Source organism: Schistocerca serialis, chromosome 1, assembly GCF_023864345.2.
Source record: "Schistocerca serialis cubense isolate TAMUIC-IGC-003099 chromosome 1, iqSchSeri2.2, whole genome shotgun sequence".
In the NCBI taxonomy this organism is placed as follows: domain Eukaryota; kingdom Metazoa; phylum Arthropoda; class Insecta; order Orthoptera; family Acrididae; genus Schistocerca; species Schistocerca serialis.
This window is the reverse complement of record NC_064638.1, coordinates 541,431,319-541,457,189: the sequence shown is the minus strand read 5'-3', so window position 1 is coordinate 541,457,189 and position 25,871 is coordinate 541,431,319. Positions and strand designations below refer to the sequence as shown.

General features: G+C 39.6%; 1 protein-coding gene and 1 long non-coding RNA gene across 6 annotated transcripts in view; one reads left to right on the top strand and one right to left on the bottom strand.

The window, feature by feature from the left end:
• Positions 1–14,687, bottom strand: part of LOC126475102 (uncharacterized) — a 55,692-nt gene extending 41,005 nt beyond the window's left edge. Inside the window, exons 1-2 of one of the 3 annotated variants that reach the window (XR_007586654.1) lie at positions 14,595–14,687; positions 9,228–9,403 (exon numbers count right to left, since the gene is read on the bottom strand). This is a non-coding gene — a long non-coding RNA (uncharacterized LOC126475102). Of the gene's footprint in view, positions 1–9,227; positions 9,404–12,871; positions 13,080–14,594 lie in introns of those variants that run through there. The other 2 variants (XR_007586656.1, XR_007586655.1) reach the window with 2 other exon arrangements.
• LOC126475085 (phosphoenolpyruvate phosphomutase-like) overlaps positions 13,165–25,871 on the top strand; it is a 52,462-nt gene continuing 39,755 nt past the window's right edge. For 2 of the 3 annotated variants that reach the window (XM_050102672.1, XM_050102654.1), the window contains exons 1-4: positions 13,165–13,259; positions 15,248–15,310; positions 17,154–17,303; positions 17,387–17,599. In XM_050102672.1, the coding sequence (XP_049958629.1) occupies positions 15,262–15,310; positions 17,154–17,303; positions 17,387–17,599 (412 nt within the window). In that variant the 5' untranslated portion in view covers positions 13,165–13,259; positions 15,248–15,261. The remainder of the gene's footprint in view (positions 13,260–15,247; positions 15,311–17,153; positions 17,304–17,386; positions 17,600–25,871) is intronic. The other variant, XM_050102663.1, reaches the window with a different exon arrangement.

Sequence of the window (25,871 nt, the reverse complement as noted above, 5' to 3'; positions counted from 1 at the left end):
TGTTATTTTGTTTTATTAAAAAGTACTTTGGCCATAAGGTTATCATACAAGTTGTAATTCATTTATGTTAATATTGTGCTTACTTCATAGCATTTTTTTGGGAATACAACAGATAAATGTGAGAGATAAATTAATAATCAGCAATACAGTCAGTATTTAAAACAGCCTGATACTTTTTAAACTTCACACCTGTAGAACTTATAATTTTGAGTTAAAGAGGTCATCACGGCAAGTTTGAAGCATATTCCATTGATGGCTGCTCAGTAAGGACAGTAATACACAGACAGTTGAGTGTGATAGATCACAATAGCAACATTTGAAGTAGTCGTCTTGTTTTTCTTATACTGCAATCACAAGGAGTCTCAGTTGCCAGGAACAAATGTAAACTGCAGTGGATATGCCTATTGAAGCAGCAGTTCATAGTCCAAAACACCGTCTTTGTGCCACGAGATGCATAACATTAACTTTGTGGAGTCACGCAGACTGTTAAGATATTTTGGTAAGGACTCATCCAATAATTCATTTCAATTCAGTTAACATAAAGGTACCCTCTCATCTCACCAGTTAAGATCTTCGATAGACAATAGAGTTTCAATGAAGGAGTCACTGATTTCAAAATTAAATATCCCGAAAACTAAGATCGGCTGGTGAGTGCAAAAACTGATGTGTTTATTGTGAAAGTTGTAAGAATTTTATACAGAAGTTGTACAGAAGTTTGGAAATTGTTCAAAAAGCTGCTAAAGGATGGCACTCTAATTGAAATATGTAGTGTCTACAAATAGTGTGTTGCAGCTAAGAGCAATCAGTTTCACAGTTGAAATGTGAAATGAGGCTAGTGTACCAGAGGAAGAGATTGAAATCATGTATTCCATTGATCAACTAGTTTTTCTGGTGCTGAAATACCACAGATTAGAACACAGTCCTATGAAAACAAGGCATAGTTTTCAAAGGACCTAATGTGAATACCATTTGCAAGCTCCTTGGCAAATTCGAATGGACATGCAACATGGCCCATGATCTAGTCAATGTTGGCCCCATGCAAACTGCAGTTACTCCTGCAAATGTCACCATAGTTTCTGGAATTATTCAGCAAAATCCGAGGAAATCTGTCCAAAGAACTGCAGATTAGTCTGAAGTGTTCCAGCGCGCAGAAAATATTGAGACTGAGCTCACATGTTTCCAATTTAGGAACAATTTGTTGCCATACAGCTAGCATTGGAGGATCAACCAGGCACCAAGTGGTTCATGCAAGTTGAGCCAGACCACATTGCACCAAACAGGTGTTTCACTTCCATAAAGAATAATTCAGGAACAGAGCCACTGCACTGCATCAGCACAAGGATGGATTGCTTTCCATATTTGTCCAAAAACCTGACTCTTTACTTACTTACTCCATGGTGCTACAGCCCATGTAGGGCCTTGGCCTCTCTGATGATCAATCTTGACAATCTTCTGCTCATTTCCTTCATCTTCTTACTCCCCTCTTTCTCAGATTATTTTCCACGTCTTCCAGCTATCACTTGCAGGGCCTCCCCTTGCACCTTCTGCCACCTGGGTTCCCTCTGTAGTCCTTCTTGACAGATATAGCCTCTGACATTCACTCTAAATGCCCCAGCCATCTCAGTCTGTTACACTTGATTTCCGCAACTAAGCCACTATTACTGTACAGTTCTTTCTATTCTTTGTTTCTCCATATTCTCCATTGCCCCGACTCCTCAAATCTTCAAAAATCTTTATAATATTTTCCTTTCCCATCTTTCCAAGAAATCCTCTTCTTCTACCATTTTTGTCCATGTTTCTGAGCCATACATTACTACTGGCCTTATGACTGAGTGATAGAAAGTCACTTTTGATTTTCTGCTCATGCTGTGCGACTGAAAGATCTTAATCAGGGCTCAGTAAGCTAGTTCCCACCAAAATCCTTGCTTTTATCTCTTCTCTTATACTGTTATCCCCTGTAACCAGCACTCTCAGGTGTTGGAATTTCACACGTCTCATAATTTCCTCCATTCAGCTTAATATATTTTTCTTTAACAACAGTACTTTTCCTGGAAGCAAAGAGATACTGTTTTTTGGTATTATTTACTTCGAGTGACAACTGCTCTGCCTCCTTTTCTAGTCTACAAATCCTTCTCACAATTCTTTCAATCTTCTAGACAGCAAACAAACATCATCGATCATCGCCATATGCTAGATTTTGTTTAAACAGCGTGCCACCTGGGTTATCAGTCTCCACTTTTCATATCACCCTCTCCAACACTATGTTGAAGAGTAATGTGTATAATACATCACCCTGTCATAATCCTTGGCTACCACAAATTCTTTAGAGATTTTTCCTTCTACTTTTACTTGGCATTTTGTGCTGGTTAAGGGTCATTCATACCAGTCTGATTAGTAGCTTGTAGGGAAATTCCATCTCCATTAGGGTTTGATACAGCTTTCTCCTTTTAACACTATCATAGGCCTGTTTGACACCTGCAAAAAGCTGATTTACATCCACCTTATAATCATAACACTTTTCCATTATTTGCCTTATAGTGAAGATCTGGTCAGTTGTTGATCTGCCCCGTTAAAACCCACACTGTCTCCAACTCCAAATACTTCTTCTGTAAGTGGAGCAAGTCTCATACCAATGACTTTGGCTCATACTTTGTACACAATACTGAATAAAGTGAGACTACAGTGATTTTCACAATCTGCTTTATCCTTCTTCTTATGAATCGGACAAAAACTGACCAAGCAAATACAGAAGAATTCATGAAGAAAAGGAAAAAGATAGACAGAATTTGTAGAAGAAAGAAACAAGAATTAGAGAAGAAATGGATTATGGAGTTGGAAGAATATAATAGCCAAGTAAGGAAATTTTACAAGAGAGTTCAGGAACTGAAGGAAGGTGTTCAGTCTTGTACTGTATTCCATAGAGATAAGGAAGGAAATTTTACAGGAGGAGAGGAACAGATTTTTAGATCGGTGGGCTTAATATTTCAGTGAGCTGCTGAACGTCACTACAGAGAGAGAAATACTGGAAGAAAATGAAACAGAGAGCAACCAACAATGGCCAAATGTTAGTCAGGATGAAATACCTGTACCCATTCCTACACCTTGACTACTAGGGGCTACTTTTTGTGGGGCACATTGAAAGACACACTACCAGAACCATCCCACCATGCAGGATGAGCTTTAATTGGCCATCTACGTGGCATCTGAATCCATTTCTGTTGAATGTGATGGCAAATTTCATTGTTTGTTTGCACAACCTACAGACTACGAATGGCAGACATTTAGAACATATTGTGACACAATTGCAAAGGCTGCTTGCAGAGGACTCAAGTTTAATTATGCATGCCAATACTGTACAAGCTGCACAGCATACAACAGCATCTGTTATCAGATTTATGAACTATTTTGAAACTTCTATACACCTGCTGCACAACATTCTTATAGCTTTCACTATAATTGTACAATTTGTTGCACTCGTCTGTCAACCTTAGTGTTTGAGATACTTAATTTTGAAATTAAGGACTCCTTCACTGGGCACCATGTGTGACTGATGAAGCTGGCGATAGTTTTCATAAAAAATGCATAGGTGGCATATTGAAATGAGCTTTTCATGATTGCACATTTTTCTGACAAGTTAATTACAAACCCAATGTGGCTGCCTGAAAGTAGACCTCTGTGCCACTTCCCACTAACATGAAGGGAACAATTACTGGCTGCCATCTTTCTTGAATTGCACAGAGACTAATAGAAAGTATCTAAAAGGAATGGACTGTTTTAGCTAAAAATGTAGTTCTCAGCTAGGCAGTGTAATAGGCACTGCTCTGTGTGCTTCTGACTCTCTTAAGCAGTAATTAAGAAGTGTCAAAGGGAGAGGCTTAAATAATACCAATAGAAGGATTCAGAAATAATTGACACTAGAACTGTAAATAGGTCCCCAGGTATGCGGGTGGCGAGCGCGGGGACCCGAGCTGAGTCTGACATTGCTTCCACTTACTTGTGTCAGACTCCTCCTTTCTCCTTCCCTGTCGGCCTCCCTTGGCCATCTCTTGCTTTTTCAACCCCAACGGTATTAGGATTCGAGGCCCAAGGGCATCTTTCCAATTTTCTTATTCCTACTTATAACCCAACTCCTTAGGGGAGCCCACCCCTTAAGAAAAGCCAGCAGTCCTGTAAGCTGTGAGGGTAACACCGCAGGTTGGACGGAAGGCCAGCACCCTCTCTCCGTAAAAAATTAAACATGCTTTCAAGACTACAAGTACGCCTCGGAACATTACTGACAAAAATAGACAACGTCAATGGCAAAGAAACGGTATACAGTTTGGAACGTGGAATGTAAGGAGCCCGTACAAGACAGGAGCTGCAATCAGTGTGGTCAAGGAAATTCAGAGGTACGAACTAGACCTAGTTGCACTGCAAGAAATCCAGTGGGACAATGCTGGGAGCATTGATGTTGAAAACTGTACAATTCTGTATGGAGCCTGTGAACGAGGTCATCTGTTAGCCACTGGTTTCTGTGTCAGTAAGACGTTGGCCACTAATGTTTCAGAATTCGTTTCAGTCAACCCAAGAATATCTGTTCTAACACTGGACGTAAAGCATATTCAGGCGTCTTTTGTGAGCTGTCATGCTCCCACGGAGGAGCGCGAATGTGAAGTGAAAGACGAGTTCTATGCACAGCTAGAGGCAGTGATGGACGCTATACCAAATGGACACCTGAGGATCCTCCTTGGTGATATGAATGCCAAGGTTGGGAAAGAACAAATATTCCAAGACACAACAGGTAGACACAGTCTACACAACCTAAGCAATGACAATGGAGTTAGGTTCATCAGCTTCGCTACATCATTAGAGTTGTTCATATCCAGCACAAACTTCCAGTGGAAAAACATACATAAAGGAACCTGGGTATCACCAGATGGGAGAACTGTAAATCAAATAGACCATGTTGCCGTTGATCTCAGAGCCAAGAGATGGGTGTTAAATGTTAAGACAGTGTGGGGTGCCGAAGGTGGGAGTGATCATTTCCTGGTCAGAGGCCATTTAAACATACAGTGTAAAGGAAGAACGGGGCCTAAGTTAAAAAGAGTGGAAAGGTACCATGTGGAGAAACTGAAAGATAAGGCAACAAAGACCAATACCAGTTGCAACTTAGTAACCGCTTCGAAGCACTCAGTGAAATGGGTGCAAATCAGGACCTCGAACTAATGTGGGGAAACATCCAGAGCTCAGTTAGGGATACAGCAAAGGAAACTGTCATGGGAAACCAAGTGGGCAAGAATATCTGGTTTGGAAAGGAATGTGCAGATGCCCTGGAAAGGAGAAAGGAAGCCAGGAACAAATGGCTGAAGGGGACAAATCTGGCACAGGCCAAAGCACAATTTGAGGAGGCCCGAAAGACTACACAAGCAATTCTGAGAAGAGCAAAGAGGAAATACATTAGGAATATCATCACTGAAGCAGAAACAGACTTCAGAGGACAAAAGGCTAGGGACATGTTTCTGAGGGTGAATTACCTCTGCAAAGGTTACCAGGCCAAGCAGAAATTTGTCAAAGATTCCCATGATAAGATCCTGACAAACGATAGGGACATAGCTGAGAGATGGAAAGAGTACTTTCGACAGCTGCTAAATCGTGATGAACCCAAACTGCAGTTTGATTTCCAGTACCCAATTACAACTGATGCAGACTATCCCCCACCTACCCTGGATGAGATAAAAACCAGAATCAGACACCTTAAACAGAATAAGAGTCCAGGTGAAGAAGGAATACAGGCTTAAATGATCCTGGCAGGAGGAGAGAAACTTGCAGAAAAAATACACCGACTGATACAGGCAATATGGACCAAAGAAGAACTACCAGGAGAATGGAAAACAGCTCTGATTTGTCCAATACATAAGAAGGGTGACAAACTGAAATGTGACAACTATTGAGGAATCGCCCTGCTTAACGTCTGCTATAAGATCCTGTCCAATTACCTCATACATAGAATTCAGCCAGTGGCAGAATCGGTGATTGGGGAGTAACAGGGAGGTTTCCGGCCAGGACGGTCAACAGTAGATCACATCTTCAGTCTCCGACAGCTCACTGAGAAACTGGGTGAATATGGTAAAGATTTGCATATTTTATTCGTTGATTTTAAGAAGGCCTATGATTGCATACATCACAAGAGCCTCCTCAACTGTTTAAGGGAGTTTGGCATAGCAGAGAAACTCATCAATCTGATAAAGATCTGTCTGAACTAAACACGTGCAAAGGTGAAGAAGGGAAATCGCGTAACTGAGGAGTTTGAAATTGTGACTGGGCTCAGGCAAGGAGATGGGTTGTCCCCTATCCTGTTCAACTTTGCCCTCGAGAAGATTGTACGCGAGACCTTCCAAGAGAACGAAGGGATCGAAATCGAAGGAAAAAGACTGGCATACTTAGCCTATGCAGATGACATCTGTTTATTCTCTAGGCCGGAAGAGGAGTTGGAGCAAATGACCAAAGCACTAAAGGAGGCTGCTGGCAAATTTGGGCTAAACATAAACGAAGCCAAGACAGAGTACCTTGTTATGATGCATGGTCATTGTCAGATTGCTTATCATCTACAATCACTGCAGTTTTGGGGACCATTCCTACAAAAGAGTGCAAGAATTCAAATACCTAGGGGCACTTTTCACTGAGAACTTGTCATGTGAAGCAGAGATCAATGCCAGAATACAAGCAGGAAACCAATCTTACCACAGCCTAGCACAACTGCTTCGGTCCAAGTCTCTCTCCAGACAGTTCAAGATTCGACTGTACAAAACCCTGATCCACCCTGTTGTTCTATATGGTTGTGAGACATGGAGTATCCGGAAACAGGACTTCCATAAGCTCCTTGTTTTTGATAGAAAAGTGCTTCAGAAGATCTTCGGTCCAGTTCTGGATGCAGATACAGGGGAATGGAGAATCAGATACAACCAAGAGCTTGAGGAACTATACCAGCAGCCCAAACGAATGCAGTGGGCCGGCCATCTGGCCCGGATGGAGGATCACAGATGGCCTCGGAAGCTCCTGGATTTCACACCTACAGGGAAGAGACCACCAGGGAGACCCAAGAAGCATTGGAGGAATGGACTCCATGAAGATTTAAACCAAGTGTCAATAGATGTGGACAAATGGCGGATAGCAGCAATGGACAGAATACAGTGGAGGAGGAAACTTGTAGATGCGTGCGGTCCACTGGGCCTGATCACGTAGTAGTAGTAGTAGTAGTAGTAGTAGTAGTAGTAGTAGAACTGTAAATAGCTGCTAGAAGAGGTAAACCAAGTAAAAGTATAAATTAACTTGTGTGCACTCTGTAACCAATGGTGTACTAGTCCTGCCGACATTGTTCCCACACTTTGTTGAGCTCATATCCATTGTTACTCTTTAAAGCTGATTGTCTTATGTAATGTTAATGCTCATCATATGCTTTACTATGGTGGAATACATTCAACAAACAAATGATTTCCCACACTAACAAGTATCTTGTTCTAACATCTTCCTCCTGAAGTCAGACATTATTGAACCCAAGGAAGATCGAAATCGCCTTGAAAGACAGAAGACATATTCCATTGAGTATTTCTTAGCACTGGCCATGATGTCTAATGTGTGTAGGTCAAAATTCACACCAAATTTGTTTCTCAGAACCCACACTACATGGATACAGAGGGGGGTGTAGCCAAGTTCTACTGATACGACATCAGGACCTGATATAGCTTTTGTTTCTAAGAAAAAATGGGCAACGATTACTTGTAGATTGAGATGATGGCCATGATGATAGAGGTAACTCATTAACACAGGTCAGTTTGCAATACACAATGATTCAAGGAGTCGTCATCTTTTTTTTGTGAACTGTGACACCCAGAAAATTGAAATTCTGAATTTTTTTCCAATTTCAATAGTGCAAAGATAGCAGATGTTTAGCTTTCAGTGTTGCAGCCCCATGTGACCTCAGTAAAAATGTATCATCTATAAGGGACAGTCAAATGAAAATCAAACACCTGCCACAATGGGAGCGTGTAATGGTTCCATTTGAAAGTAATCACCACACGTGTTAAGACATTTGTCCAACTGAGAGATGAGACGATAAATTCCTGTTCCACAGATTATGATCAGTTGCTGGTGGATCTGCAACCGCAGCCATTCTTGCACTTCCTCATCCAACTGAAACTGACATCCATACGTCTTTCTTCAGGTCACCAAAGATGTGAAAATCTCACAGTGAAAGATCTGGGATGCACAGAGGACATTGCAGTGTTTCCCAACTAAACTGCTGATGCGCAGCCTTTATCCAATTGTCAGTGTAAGGCTGGGCATTATCCTGCTACTGGATGATTTCGCCCAACAGCATTCCTGGGTCTTTTGACTTCGTGGTGCATCACAGTTTCTGCACAGTGTCATCATAAAACTGTGCATTGATTGTGGTTCCACGCTCGATGACCCTGCAGTCAAAGGAGGAGGTCATTATGACCTTACCACAACTTGTGTAAACAGCTTCGGGTTTCTTTGGCAGGGGAGATGTGGGATGTTGCAACTGCTGGCTTTGCTGTTTGCCCCTCAGGCTGTTGGAATGCTATCAGATGAAATCATCTAGTTGCAGAATGATGTCCACCCTCACACTGCCAATCGGCCAAAGTCTATGCTTCAGCGATTTGGTTGGGAAACACTGCAACATCCTCCAGATCTTACACTGAGTTATTTTCACATCTTTGGTGACCTGAAGATATACATGTGTGGACATCAGTTTCAACCAGACGTGGAAGTCCAAGAATAGGTGCCGTTGTGGATACATCAGCAACCAGCTGCATTCTATGAAACAGAAACTGATGATCTCATCTCCCAGTGGGATAAAGGTCCCCATGTATGGTGATCACTTTTGAATGGAACCATCAAGTGGCCCTATTGTGGAGTGTGTATGGTTTCCATGTGTCTGTGCCTCATGTATATCTCCAAAAACAAGTATGGTTTAGCTCCACTGACTTTTTACAAACACAAAAAAGGCATATATATGAACCGAGAGTCTGTTTCAAAACTCACAAATTTCCCAGTCGGCTTGCGATGAAAATTCTTGACTCAGTATATGAAGTCTTGTGATTAATAGTTGTAGTACTCACTTTTTCCTATGAAAGAGCTCAAAAGAGAAGCTAGACAACCTCCAAGGTAGTAGGCTACAGTGCTAACATGGTTAAAACAGGGAAAAGCAAAAATCCATCTTCATGTACCTTTGATAGGCCAAAAAGTCTCAGTGGGACTTTTGGTTACACTCTTACATTCTCCATAAGATGGTAAGAAAACTGGTCCTATATGATGTGGCTTGGTCAGATTACGAATCCAAAGGCCTGCAGTTTGATCCCCATCAGTTCTGGGATTTTTTCCTGTCTCTTATCAACTCCAATCTCTGGGAACAAATTGACAATGTGAGAAATGACAATAGGTATCATAGTTCAGAATTCATTTCAAATTGTAAATCCCTTAAGCCATAAATCTCCTTACATAACTGGCTAGTAAACTCAGTTCAAAGATTAGAGGAAGACACTTACATTCCAAATACAAAACCATGACTAGTAAAGTACTGTGGTGTTCAAACCAACTTTCACTCACTCACTATAGTTGCATCTTCCTTGTAGAAATATTCTGCAGTTATTATGATAACATCCAATGATATGTCTGAACCATTTAAAAAGCGTTATTACATTTGAAAAGCTGCAAACAGCACATTTTCATTCTGCATAGTCAATCACTAGACACAACAACAACACCAGTAGGTAAGTTTTATGATTTGTACTAGTACCTGCGTGTGTAAATTTTATGATTTGTAGTAGTACCTGCATGTGTAAATAAAGACATTATTGCTAAAAAAAGAATGAGCCATTATGAAGTTAAATCTGTAGTAAATTACTGATTAAAGTCACAATAAGAGCAAACTAGAGAGGAATCATTAATGAGATACCATTAAGTTCAACTTTACTCAGTAATTAACCTTTGAAATGTGTATGAACTATCATTTGATAGACAACAAACAGCTGTTACTTTTCCAGTATATAAAACTGGTGTCAGTTCTAACAGGCATTTATGAAACAGGAAGTCATAAATATTAATAACATCCATTTATACAAACTAAAATATTGTAAGCCATTGTATTGTACATGCCTGCATGGAGTATTCTGCAATACAGAAATAGGACACTACTCCTATCCTGAGCATAACATAGTGTTGGCTTTCAGTGTCACAAATACTATAAAATAGAATGATGGATGCGAGTAAAGCTAGGGGCCTAAAAAATGGTCTACTCCTCTCAAATGAAAGAAAAAGGACTCCTGAGCTTCATCTTTACAAATGAAAGAATACAATGAACAGTATCACAAACCCTCACTAAAAAGAGTAGTAGTTTAGGGTTTATCTCATATGCTACACATATAGTTCAGACCAGCTCCTCAGAAAAAAGAGATTTTGTTTTTAGCACTGTGTTTACATATTGCATAAGTTTCTCATTCCCCTTCTCATTCTTTGTTCTTATTAACATATAAAAAAAGCATATGGGGCTAAAATCAAGGATTCTGTGGGTAGGGAATTACTTTGAAGCCAAGCTTATCAATACCACTATTTCTTTTGCTAACCGAACTTCTGTTACGACAAACATGCCAACGACTCATAATGCTGGACAGAAAAACTCAATTTTTCAACCAAAAATATCTAAGACAGGTTGCACCTGTCTAGGGACTTACTTGCTGAATGCCTGTATCTATACTCATACCTTTCAGAGAATATTCTACATCATGCTGATTCTAAAAACTTTTTGTTTGCAATAGTTCACTTAAACAAGTTAGCAGTTTGAATATAGAACAGAAAACTAAAATTTTATGTACAGTGATAACAAAGTGAGGAATGTTCTAAAAGTGAGTTTCGTCATCATTTTTCACATGGAAACTTTATTGCTAAAAAACAAATACACCATGGCATCATGAACTGCACACTGTGCCCTACTTTTTTTAACATAGTCATCACTGATATTGAGGCATTTGATGTAGCGTGAAATCAGTTTGATGAAAGCAGTCTGATAAAAACTCGGTGCCTTGTGATGCAAGGAATTATTTCACAGTCTGCTACAACTCAGCATTTTTTTGGAAGTGGCACTCGGAAAGTGCAGCTTTTGATGTAGGGATAAAGTGAAAGTCCTTCTCTAAACATGCAAAATCAGCAACCAACCATTTTATGAGACATAACCTCTTCACCATACACAGTCTGCAGGCATTCACAGATGACAGACACACTAGTCCCATATGCCCATTCATACCAGACAACATCAGGTGCTTGCACTGGTGACCATGCACTCTGTGCATGCATCATTCCTCCTCTACTGACACTTGTTCTGTCACTGAACTAGAACCAGATGTGGATTCTTATGGTATTTGTTTGTGTCACCTGATGAACCACCTTCTCTTTCAAAAACAATGACTAAACTTACTTTCAGAATGTCCCTTGTGTACAAAATATTTTTAGTAGTAGTCCTCCCACGACTTGATGAAATTTATGAAAAAATCACATAGCACCGTCAACTTCTTCAAAAATCTTTATGTTACCAGTTTCAGTTGTTGCTAATCATATTAGGTACTAGAAATTTTTAGTTATAGTAGCTTTGTTGATACATATACATTGCATTTCACTTTACGTAATGTCAGAAAACATGACCTGAACAACAGAACTTAGTACACAGAATTTCTGAGGAATATTTAAATTCTATATATTGAGTTTTGGTGATCAGTTCCTGGTTTTGACATTATCTAGAGTGAGAAGGAATGTCATGCATGTATCTACACGGGAACTGGAACTGAAAATTTATAGTACCTTAAATGATTAGCAACAGTCAAAACTGAAAGCAATCAAAGATCTGCATAGCAGTTGATGGTGGTACAAACATGACCTGTGATTTAAAAAACAAATAAATAAATTTGCACATGATTGTTCTTGTAGTGAATTGCATCTTAGTGTTTATTCACCTAGACTTAAAATATGTAAGATAAAGAGCATGGTATAGGACTTGCATCATAATTATTTGAATAGAATAACAAGAATGGGAAAAACAACATGAATTTAAAGAAAAGAAGATTTTAGGTCAAGCCTGTCAAGGTAAGTTCAAATTAGGGCATGATCAAACATATGAAAGTATAAAATATCGAAAAAAAAGTACACAAAAAGTTATCTAATGCCTTTTTTTTTAGATGAGACTTCAAAGAAATTGTGTACAACTTGTCAATGACCTCGCTGTTAATCAAGACACTTAGTTTACCTTTCAATCTGGCATTCAGTCTGATCCCTGATTTCAGAAATGTTTTTCTCCAAGTACCCAACATGGAGAAACACAGTTGGTTACTATTTGGAAAAAAAAAAACTTATTCTTCAACTTTTATTCTACAGCTTACCAACTGTACTTTCAACTTTATGATGCTGTCTTAAAATCCCTGCACATAGTTTGGGGATTTCACTGGTGACACAATTGTTATGTGGGCTTCAATGTCCTCCTCCATCTTAAATGCTGTGAAACAAACCTCTTTTACTACCAGCTCTATGCTTTCCATATTTTGGAAGGTAGTAGTATTGACGGACAATAAAAAATTGTCTAGTTAACATCGGCTCCAAAATGCATACCTTAAGAGTTATAAGCACTTGTGTAGTAGAAGAGGTGTGTTTCATAGTAACAAAGATGAACAAGTGCTTATAGCTCTTAAGGTGTGTATTTTAGAGTCCATGTTTATTTGATTTTTTTGCTCTGAATTTTTGTTCCTGTCATATTTCTGAATACTGACCACTCCTCCTCAGATACCCCGTATAAGAGAGCCCACAAGGAGAAAAGTTATAGTACCGGTACCTTGATTAGACATTGAACAAGTGCCTTTTCATGGAGAGAGAAACAGTTTGGTTTCATTTATGGCTACAATAAGCAGCACTCAACAGTAAATTACCATAACTGCTTTTTTGTGGTAGTGATCTATAACAGTTTTGAATTTTCATCTATGAATCCAGGTTTTAGATAAGCACTGTGTATTTTTCACAGTATTACTTCTGGAAGAACAGCTAATTTTCTTTTTAAACAGAAGTTATTATAAGCAACAGCTTTACATTCAGTCAGCCTCATCTGATTAGATAAAGGTGACCTCAGGTCAAGCATGCCTCTGAGGGTAGTGACACACACGATAGAAACAAACTTGTCTGGGCAGTGAGATCCATCAGACCTAACAGTTAACTGCTGGTAAGAGGTAAGTTCAATTTTTCTATAAGTGGCTACCAAAATATAACATACTGCTGCAAAATGTACCACCTCAAGAGTACACTGATTATTATTATTCTCTATTGAAGTTATCTGATAGAAATACTGCATAATTCATTATTAAGAAATGATGCACATGTGTTCTCAAAATATAGTAGGCATTAATTTTTCTTGAAAGTGTAAGGGAATATCTAATGTTTTTTCTTTGTATTACAGAAGTGCACTCATCACATTATCCTCCTCCAATGCCCTCAGATCACTAATGCCATATTATAATTTAACTATAAACTACATGACAAAAAGTCTTGTAAAAATATGCAGTAACAGATATTTAACCAAAGAGCTTGCAGCATTTGGAACATATTTTGAGTATTATTTGGTCTTCAGTTTTTACTTGCAGTCTATGGCAGTTGTCAGAACAGTCTTATATACCTATAATTAAAGTCAATTTATTTTCAACTACAACTTTATATCAATTCCTTCTTAGTCCATCATAAGCACTAGGAGCTGTGGATATTCAGTTGGTGATTGGAAAATGTGTGTTACATCACAAAAGTGTCTTTTGCACCAATGTTATCTTAAGACACTTTTGGTTATTTTATCTTAATCTCAGCTATATTTGTGTACTGTTGTTTGCTTTATTTTTCTTACCAATTCTGAAAACAGGATACTACACTCCATAAAAATTTATTCAATACTTCACTTAGGAACATAAACCAAATACTAGTGAGTACCGTGTGGCATATCCATAACAGGATATTTTCTTAAATTAAAGATTTTGGTCTCGCATACGCCTCTTTCCTAACAGTATGGCTCAAACTACATTTTCTGAAGCTAAAATATGAGTCTAACGGCTATGCCAGATTACCTAACTTCTAAGCATATTACTTTGTAGTTTCCTAACTTTTCATGGCTTCTTGTTATTTTTGTAGTTTTTTTTTCCCTGTTCAAGACAGTAACCACTACTGTCAATGGCTTACTGTCTCATTTAGCAAATTGTCCATGTCATGATTAAAATATTCTTCACTAACATCAAACTGATATTTGGGAGATGCTGTATTTAAAGCTCAATTTGACAATACCAATGCCAATCTGAGAGACATCTCAAAAAGATTATTAAGGTGAACATGATGCTGACCTGCTAGTTACACACACTATTCTATTACATATTCTCTGTTGGATACCACAATGAGTGGAGAACAAGGGAGAGAAAAAAAACTGAAAAACTGTGTGTGAAATCTTATGGGACTTAACAACTAAGGTCATCAGCCCCTAAGCTTACACACTACTTAACCTAAATTATCCTAAGGACATACACACACACCCATGCCCGAGGGAGGACTCGAACCTCTGCCGGGACCAGCCACGCAGTCCATGACTGAAGCGCCTTAGACCGCTCGGCTAATCCCACGCGGCAACTGCAAAATACAAAAGAATAATATGATCAACAAATAAGAATATTTATGTGGTCAATTCTGTACTTCACAACAATAATCTGTTGACAAATGGATATAAACATTGTTCCACCTAGGCTGTAAGTTACTACACAGTAGAAGGAAAATAACGCTATATTCTCCACAAACAACTAACCTCAAGATGATACAAACATTTGAAAAAATGATGCCTATCCTCTGTTGCCTCTTTCTTTCCTACCAGCCACCCTCCTTGCCACCATTTCAATTTCTTTATCACTTTTTCCTATGCACACACACTACTGTTCACTAAGCATACATATCCCATGGAATGCAGTTGAGCATAAGCCAGATAAAAAGAGGACAGTGCAGGGAATGGGAGGGTATGGGAAAGGATGGCAAAAAGATGGTTTCTAAAATGTTTTTCAACATGATCCGGGCATATATCCTATTATTGCATAATAGGCTCCTTCATCCATCAGTATGCTCATGTTTCATATGTCTATATGTCATTAGATTATTTTTAAGTAAAAGCATTAACACTTCCATTTTTCTTGTTTTACAGCTTGTACTCTCATAATGACTTCACGAGCTATGCAGTTCACAACTTTACATTTTAAAAGTTTGGGTGAGTTCCAATGAATAAAATTTTCCAACTGTTATGCTTTAATTGAGAGGATGTTTCAGCTTCAGTTAAGGATCTTATGAACTAAACAAATTTATACTACCACTTATCTAAATTTAATTTTACACAGATAACAGCTGGAATTGTCGCAGACTCTAAGATAACTGTTACAATACAGCTGAAATTGTCACTGGGGTGACAACCTCTTTGGAGGCTGGATGCAATACTTTATCACAGATTGCAAACATCTACAGACACAGATATAACATTCTATTATGTGTCCCATTATCATTTACACATACAGTAATGACTAAATGAACAACATATCCCTTGAGCAGGGAAACATCTAGTGACTGGAAAACTTTGCAGGTCATACTTTTATGTATGTGTGTGTGTGTGTGTGTGTGTGTGTGTGTGTGTGTGTGTTTTTAGAGCAGATGTATAAAAGCACCATAACATCACAACTTCCTTAATGCCAAAACAAATTCATTTAGTCAAATTCAAAATCCCTTTCTTTCACTTGTAAAACATTATTTTGCTACAACTCTTGTTCAACATTGTGCATTTGGAACACACTTGTGCCAAATATAAACACTGTGAAACCATCCATGGTGTCACAGTTTACCTCACTGTGCAACTGCCTGCCAGCCCCAAATAGGAACATTTCAAATGCCATCACTTGCAGAAGTTCACTAAAATCAGGTGGTATTCATTCACATATCGCTGTAGTCTGTTTTACTCAATACACACTCTGCACATATCCTGTTTCTTTACCAGTTGGCATCTTTCGCATCACTGTTAATTCCACCACACACTATACTAACATCCCAAATCCCATGGCCTTGACACTATTGAACACTACGTTTCGCAACACCCAACTGACTCCCAACCTATAAACTCCTTCCTGTTTGTGATAACCAACTGTATCCTCATCCACAATTACTTGTCCTTTGAAGACGTCATATGAAAACTGATCCATGCTATAGTGATGGGCACCTGCATGGCACCATCCTATGCCAACCTACTCATGGGCCATACAGAGGGATCACCCTTAAGCACCCACAAACCTAAACTCCTTACCTGGTTGATTCATTCATAACATCTTTGCGTTTGGGCCAAGAGTGAATAATTATCTACATTCCACGATTGAAGTAATAGTGTTCATTTTAGTATGTGAGACCTCTATTTTTATGGTACAGAGATAATTGTTGCTCCATAATAAATATGAATGTGGGGTGTATTACACTAGCAGCAGGAGATAAAAAGGAGCTATTTAAAATAACTGTGGAAGTGACAGCTTTCCAAAGTAGACGCAGCTCTACTAATATAACTATATTTATGTAGTCAAAGAAAGTCTGAATAGTTTATACCAGTTTAATGGTAGTTAATAAATAATGCACTTTCTAAAAGCTACTCCTCATGCTAAAGCAAAACATAACACATTCCACATATATGAAGGTTCTCTTTCTTGTTGGGATGTACAGAATATGAACCGATGATATTAGTGTCTAAGGTACAAGATAAATATTTTTAAAAAAAATGTGGTTCGAATCCTTGCCTGGCCATCATCAAGTAATCTTTCCAAAGTTTTTACCTGCATCAGTTCTGTCAAGTATACTATGTTTCCTTAAATATACCTATAACTTACTACCTCTTCCATTTTTGTCCATCAACTTAGATCCACCTCTGCAATAACTTCAGTGTGTGTCCCTTTGAATTATATCACTCTTCGTTGTCTTGAAATCTAACAAAATAAAAAGTATTTTTCTTTAATTTATGAAAAGGGATAAGTATGGATTCCTGGCAACTCATTTGTGTTTTAATTTGTCTTTATATTTTTGTGTAGCTAACATGCAGAAAATTATCATCAGAGAAGCAAGTGCAGCCACCACTTCTAGGAAATCAACACAGTTAAAGAATCTCCTGCAGTCTTCAGAGTTATCATTTCTTATGGAAGCTCATTCAGGTCTAAGCGCACGCATTGTGGAAGAAACAGGTAACAAAAAGTTATATAAAATTTTAAATAGTGAAAACTTTGTTTTCATTCTGATACTCTGTTATCATACCCTATTTCTCAAGGCTTTTCAGGAATATGGGGAAGTGGACTTTCAATTTCTGCACAGCTTGGTGTAAGGGACAGCAATGAAGCTTCTTGGACACAGATTCTAGATGTTGTAGAGTTCATGGCTGATGCTACTAGTATTCCTATTCTTCTTGATGCAGATACAGGATATGGAAATTTCAATAATGCAAGGCGATTGGTCCGTAAACTTGAAGAAAGGGGAGTTGCAGGTATTTTTACATTTGTTTTAGGAGTAAAATATATCACTGGGGTTAAAATTTAGAGTGACTGATCCTACACAGTCACAAACTGGTAGCCTTAATAATTTTTTCTGTACATAGTGCTACTTTATCTGAGTATGCAGGAATGATGTGAACAGTTCCCAAGTAAACACAAAGTACGTGTGACTCACAGTGTGTGCATTAGCATGGGAAGAACTGAGTGGCTTAAACAGTTATTTTGTATTTGACTCATGGTGCAGTAGTGCACAACTGAATAATGGAATTTCTTGTCCAGGAATTGTGTACATGAAGCACACTTGTGTATAAGTGGTCATTACTCTGAATTTGAGAAGCAGCACTTTTAAAAGCACAGTTAAAAGTGCTGCTTATCATTAAGTGGTGAAGTTGTGAAACCAGTGAATTTAATTCCATGCAGCACGGTATTTATATATTTCAAATACAACTGAAAAACAGATAGTTTGTCTTTTCTTTATCTTCTATTGCAGTGCTTCATTCCAAAAACCATACTGCCATGAATTTCAAACACTGACTTAACTTGTGGTTGAAAATAATAATTTCAAATATTTTTAAAATGCTGGCAAAATGAATACTGTTTCCTTCCACTTGTCATAAAACCTTAATCCAAATTTCCTCTTAAATAAATAATGAAAATTAAATTGGATTACTATTAATCCAATTAGGTTACTATTACAAAAATACACTGGTGTACAAGACTTAAGGACACAAGTCACTTTCACATGACATGTTAGTGCCAAGAAACAAAGCTCCATGAAAATGTGAACATACACAGAAAGATGTGCTACAGTGTAATACAGAAGATAACTGAAAGAAATACACAATAAGATGATGAACAGAAATGATACTTTTATTCAAAGATAATAATTACATTGAAGTCACTGCAATTTATTGTGGTCCCTTCGAAATTACATTGAAAAAAAAATGAAACAGGGTCCTTAATAGAGGTATTATCACTGTGGGCAACAATGCATAATCTGTGATGTGTCCAATGCTTGTCACAAGGTTGGTAAGGACTTCTAATGGTAGTTCATTCCATTCCTCCTACAGCATAGTTTACAACTGCTGGATGGTACATGTGGACATGCTGCAATACACTGCATGATGGGATATAAGTTGGGGGAGGGGGGATGGGCTGGCCAGTCCATTTGCCGAACATCCTCTCATTCCAGGTGCTCCTCCACCTGCACTGTTCACTGCAGTCACGCACTGTCATCCAAAAAAATGATGTCAGGACTGAATGCACCCCTGAAAAGATGCTCTTTGGGAAGAAGTCAGTGTCATAATAATGTTGGCCAGTGTATGCACTGTGTTCAAAGATTTGGAGGTCAGTGCACCTATCTAACATTATGTATCCTAACATCATAACACATGGACGCCAAAACATTCATCTTTGACGATGTTTCTGGGTGCATAATACATTTTCTCACGTCTCACAATATCACAGTACATCCTGAATCATTACTCACACTGAATCTGCTCTCATCCAAGAGGAGCACCATTTCAAATGGTGCTGCCGATGTGCTGGTGTCAACATACTGGCCCCCTGGCAGAGGGACCACTCCCATGCAGTCACCATGCAGAGTGTGAGATTTTGTGTCTTCCAGTCCTGTTAAATGTGGTTGCAACTGCACCGACTATTCGTTATAGGTCCCTTCTTGCCTGTTGCACAATGTGGTGGTCAATTGCTGCTGTAGATGACCATGGTCAACAACTGCCTCTTCTTTGGACAGCACTGCCTGCAGTTTGGAACACTACCCACACATGGGAGACAATGCTGTGAGCAATACCAAACTCCTGGACTATGATTTTTACACTTTGTCCACCTTCCAGTTTCCATAATTCTTCCCCGTGTGAAGTCAACCAAATGATGTCTCTGCATCATCTCTGCACTGCAACCGCTTGCTAATTGCCACTCACTGTCTCTTCCTGTTCCTTCAACTGCCTCCTGTTGCGGGGCCAGCCCCATCTGTGGCATACAATTACCCTGATCTCACACTATGTAACATTCAACTTGTGCATGACTGGGAGATCTATAGCAACATGCTCCCACTCTTCCATTCATTGCCACCAAGAAGTTAACACATTACATTACTTTATCTATCTTGTCCTTACCTTTTGCATAACAGTGTTCATAAAAGCTATGAAAGTTCTGCAAAGGATTACTGTTGCATTATATACTTTAAATTTATACATTAAAGTCACTGACTAACACAGTATTCCTAGGCAATAGATTTGATTACAAAAGCAATGGGTAAATTTATTCCTTAATTTCTATAACCACAGAAATTTAATTTGTAGCATAAATGTTACAATAACCTGGTTGGATCGGTCATGGACAATCCCTCCTCCATTATTGTGGATAGCTTTTCTCCAGTGGAAAAAAGCTATCAGAGCACAAAAAATGCAAATATGTTCCTGTTTATTTAAAAGACAATGACTGAAAAGTAGGGTACCAGCTGCCTCTTTCTACCTTCCTCAGCACCTATAAAAAATTTGCCAAAAATTTTCACATGTGAACATACTTGCATTTTTTTTAACATGCAACTCACCTAAAACTCCCACAAGTGCCCCTAACTGTAACTCACTCACACCCCCAAGTCCATTGCTCATACCAATCTACTCCCAGTTGTCTTTTCTCACTCTTTCATTCAAGCCCAACTCATTGTTATTCTCTCTTTGTGTGACCCTGACATTGTCTCCTGTGTCACAACTACAGTCCCCTTCATTCTGTCCTACAGTCTCTTCTCATTGTCACCGTTTCCCTGTTGCTCTCTCTTTCTGCTAATATCTCATTCCTTCCTTCCTTCCTTCCTACTGCTGCTATCTCTTCTCATTGTCACTATCTCACATATCCTCATTGTCATTTATTCTGGCTCTAATCCACTTTCACTTCCTCTTTATTTCCTCCCCCCCTCCCCAACTATGTTCCACAGCAACTGTGTCCCTCTTTCTTTCTCACACTACTACTGTCTTCTTCACTCCTTCTACAACAAAACTACTGTCTACTATCTTCCAGTATTTATTATTTTTCTGTCTCTTTGTCACTGCCACTGTCTCCCTCTCTCTTAGCATAAAAAACTGCAAACATGTTAGTATGCCACAATTTTTGGGAAAATGTTGAAGGTGCTGAGGAATGTAGAATGAGACTACTGGTACTCCACTTTTCAGTCAGAATCTTTTAAATAAACTGGAACATATTTGCATTTTTTGTGCTCTGTTCTGACAGGAGCACTTTTCCACTGGTTGCCTTCTTTTTCCTGCTGCAGCAGGGCATGTAACTCTCATGGAAGAAAGTATTTTGGTCAGCAAAATTGAGATAGTTTACTTATGTGAAAATGAAATAAAGCGGAACTAATTTTACATCTCAGACTGAATTATTTGTGCAAAAAATTTTGTATATGCTTCATTACTGCAACATGGGATTCCCAGATGATAAAAGATCATAGATTTTATTTGTGTATTTTACATGTACCAGTAAGGTAATTCTGAATCTCTGTATCTCGTAAAGGAATAATGATACGAGGAAAATTTTCAAGGTTGTTCAAGAACAATACATTGTAAAAATTACTGCCATTTGCTGTGCATAGCTGTCTTGGATCCTTGGGAAGGGGCGGGGGGGAGGTGGTTTGGTCTGCTGGTAATGGCGAAAATACAGTAAAAAAAAAACTTTTTTGGGGGGGGGGGGGGGAGGGGGGGGGGGGGGTTCTGAAGAACAGCCCATAAACTATTGGTGCTTCCATAAGTCCCGTCAAGCCCACTGCAGACCACATCAAATGCAAAAAGAACCGGCCAATTTGCTCCATTTGACTATGCAGGAGGAAGCGTATAATATTCATACTTTCAGACTGTAGTGAAGGGTATTTACACTAAGACGATCCTTTTGTTGGATATACAAATGGTTCCTATCCCAAGTGCTATCCAAAACATTTGACCCTATCTTTTTATCACCAATACAATATGAGGAACGAACACCCGAAAATCCCATTTTTATGCATGGAGTTTCGGAACATATTAGGTATACATGCCTATACATGCATACTGATTAAGGGGCAAAAGTGTTGTCTATTACTTCCCTTCAGGAGGTCAAATACTTAGCAGAGGTCATGCAAGGTAAACTTGGCCCATGTGCGGAAATGTAGTCTCATTCTTAGTGCTGGGCAAGTTCAGCCCTTTAGGAAGTAACCACTTCAGTTGCCTGTTGGCTACTGAGCCAAGTGCTTTGTCCTCTATGGTCAATTTGTTCTCTGCCCACATAGGCTACATTGCAAAAATAGCGATGTGCACATGGCCAGCTGCAGTGCAACCTTTCTCCAATTATTCTTAAGAAATCATTTGGTAAAAAAAATGATTCTTGTGCATCTCATAGCCTCATTCGTCAGTTTCATGATCAACTGCCTCTCATTTCATTAATGGTCACAGTTATTTTGATATTAGGGGAAAGGTCTGCACAAAATACGAATTCTTTGCAATGAAAAATAGATGATGATGATTTGAGGTGAGGAGCACTCGACATCGTGGTCATCAGCGCCCTGATGAAAAGTCAGCATGCTAATCTCATGGATGGGGACAAACGCTGTCCCCACAGGTGGAAGAGTTTATAATGTATTCAAGTCTGCCTCCCTTCCCCTCCAATCTAGGGATGAGGCTTGACAGTTCACAAAATTTCATCACCGTTGTAACACTGGAATCAGTATGTGCGAGGATAGTGGGCAGATCTCCATCGTGTCTGAGGGGTGCCCTAATATCAGTATTCAGAACACACGTTGCCAAAATATGCTGAACTGAAAGTGGCACATTACAAACTTCACATAATGGTGGGTCTTCCTGCCAGAGGAGAAAGCCATGTGTTAATGGGCTATGTCTGATGTACAGTCTGGTAAGCAGAACCTCCTTTCAGCAGTGAGGCTGACATGAAGTCTGTCATGCCTTTGTAGTCAATTTGAGTGACCGCAGTTTGTTTTCTGTCACCTGCAACCATTCAGTCTCCCAATGACGCATGATGCATCTGTCAGAAAAAGATATGATGGTGTGCAGTCGGATGTATCATTAATGGAAAGCACCATCCCAACATGCCTCCTAGGCGGCTTTGTTGTCCATTTCGTTTCACTATATCCCAATGTGGCCAGGTGCCCAGCAATAGATCACCTCCTTGCCATGGTGTTGGAGCTGCTGTAAGGAGTCATGGGTGATCTGAATCAGCTCGTCTAATGGATACATTTGGTGAAGTGCTTGCAGTGCACTAAGCGAGTCAGAACAGACAAGAAACCTTGTAAAGTGATGTCTGTGAACACTCTCCAGTGCCATTACAATGCCATATAATTTCACATCATAATTTGTAAATTGTTCTGGAAGATGCACTTTTAAAACTCTACCACGGAAAACAGCAGAACAACCAAGGGCAGTCTCTTGCTGGGATCCATCTGTATAAACAATGATAAAATTATGGTGCATACTTAAAACGGACAAGAAAAATGTTGTAAATACATAATCTGGAACATAAGTTTAAGATCACTTTGGGCCTCTGAAGACACCAAGGCGGCAATGCATTCCATCCCTCACTGTGCATTTTGATGCCTGATAGATCCAGATCCTTGAGATAGTGTGTAGCACATACCCAAATGGCTTGGTCACATGGGGCTGTTCAAAGGTGGGTTGGACCACTGAACTAAATGCCAATGACTAAGATGATGCTGACCTTTTCAGTGCCAGTTGAGCCAAAAGGATGTTGCCGAATCCAGAGTGGTGGTTCACCAGCCTCTGCACAAAGAATTGGAACTGGGCTACAGTCGATATCCGAATGCCTTCATGGCGGACAGCATCTAACATCTTGACATATGGTGTACGGGCTGACCATAGGCCATGCTGCCACAATCTAAACGTGAGTGAACAAATTCCCTACAAAACTGCAGGAGGCGGGACCTGTCTGCTCCCCATGTTTCTCCACTAAAGCATTTCAAAATATTCAATGACTGGAAGCCCTTTGTTCGTCAATGTCCCAGGTGTGGGAGCCAAGTTAATTTCAAGTCAAATAATAAAACCAAAAAGCACATAGTTTCTTGCAAATGTAAAATACTGTCCCCCATTGTGAGCTCTGGTTGGTTAAAACTTCGGCAAGCACAGCTAAAATTGAGACATGTAGTCTTCTCTGGTAAGAACTGAAAACCAGTTGCCCTGGACCAGGTTTCCAGCCTCCTAATGGTCAGATGCAACTGCCCCATTGTCGTTGTCATTGTAAGATCAGAGGAAGAGAAGAAGATTGCAAAGTCATTCACAAACAAAGAGCATTTGAAGGGCTCCTGATTGTGCAGGAAATGCCATTGATAGTGATGACAATGTGACATTGAGCACATTGCCTTGGGGGACCCCATTCATAGCAGTCAGATAAGGCATTGCCAACGTGATATGCTTTTTCAACAAGGTCATAAAACACACAAAACAAATGGCTTCAGCATAAGAAGAATTCTTGTATCACCCTCTCCAGTAGAATTAAGTTGTCAAGGGTGGAATGGTAGCACTTGAAACCACGCTGCAAACGGCTCAGGTGACCTCAGGATTCGAGCAGCCAGATGAGGCAGCAGTTGATCATACGTTGAAGAGGTTTACCCATACAACTGGGAAAGGCTACACTTCAGTAATGTTAGTAATACTAAAGGGACACTAAGGTCCTTGTCTGGTTTCCAGAATGGAATTAATATTGCCTCCTTCCAAGCTGTGGGGTATTGAGAGCTCAGACCTCCTGAAAATAAGTCTCAGAATCATAGTACCAAGGCATAGTGGGCCATAACACCATCATTGTAATCAAACGAACAGGGGGAACCTATGAGAAGGTCTCCCCTTTCTATATTCACAAGACGTTGGAAGGTATTGATAGGTGTCTAAAAAGTGTCACATGACTTTATAATGGAACACTTCTGGTTGAAACTGGTAATTCAAACCAAATATCTAAGCTCATGGGATGTAAGGCTTTGGGTGACTACCTAGTTGAGACTGAGTTGTATAACACCCTTAATTTTAGTAAGGGTGTGCTACATGCTCTGATATAATGGAGGTGGACCCCAGGGAGTTACATGAAGAATGCAAAAATATGGACATCACTGAAGAGCAGAACTATATGAAGAGAGTCAATGGCAAACTGAAAAAAATCGACAACATTTATTCTAATGCTCAGTACTCCAGAATTACCTGAACGTATCCTTGCAGACTACATACATCTTAAGGTTCACCAATTTGTTCCTAACTCAGTGTGATGCTACAAATGTCAAAAGATTTGGCCGTACCACAATGGGATGTAATGGGAGGGCTGCATGTGGCAATTGTGGAGGCTCAGCTCACAAATCAGGCAATTATTTTACACTTCCTCCGGATCACCCAGCGTGGAGCAGAATACCCCATGGTGAGGCTAAAAAAGCTTTCAAAGTTATGCAACCTCGAGTTTTTAGTACTTCTTTTGCATCAACCCTTAATATGTCAGTTGCTAAGTGTAATGCCTTCATACAAACTCAGACCACAGAATCGAGTACGAGTACATGCACCTGTCAGTGTACCTGTGGGAGAAATACTCCACTTGAAACTGAAGCCGTTCAGAAGCTGTCAACAATGGGCGTACCACTACACACCATCAGAAGCCAACTAAACTGTCCCCACAACCCAAGCAACCACCTCCTCCCATAAGCAAAGAAAAAAGTCCTTCGAAAAATAGTTACAAGTCCAAAAAGGGGTGGTTAAACTTTCGGATCAGTGATCTCACTCCCTCCTTGATGGGGATTATGTCCTTGAGGATATGGACTTCCAATCAGAGGAACCAGAGAGCTGGGAACTGGCTAACGTTCCCTCTGACCTCTCCGAGGGAGAAAGACATGAACAACCTTCACTAAACAATGGCTTCCACAGGGAAGTCTATGTTGCAATGGAATTTAAATGCATATCGCTCACATTTGGAAGAATTACAGCTCCTGGTCCAGGAGAAACCATTCTGCATCTGCTTAGAAGAAACGCATCTTAAAGTCACTGAAATACTTGCATTACAGGATTACCACCCATGCAGGAAAGATGATACTATGGAGACAGGGTTAAAGGTGGAGTGGCTGTTTTCACTGATGACTGATGCCACTCCACTCCTGTCCCTCTTACCATGACCATTGAAGCAATTGCTATGGAAGTTCTTGCACCCTTTAATATCAAAGTATGTTCTTTGTAACTTCCACCTAATGATGCTTTGGATGCAGATGCACTGGCAGAACTC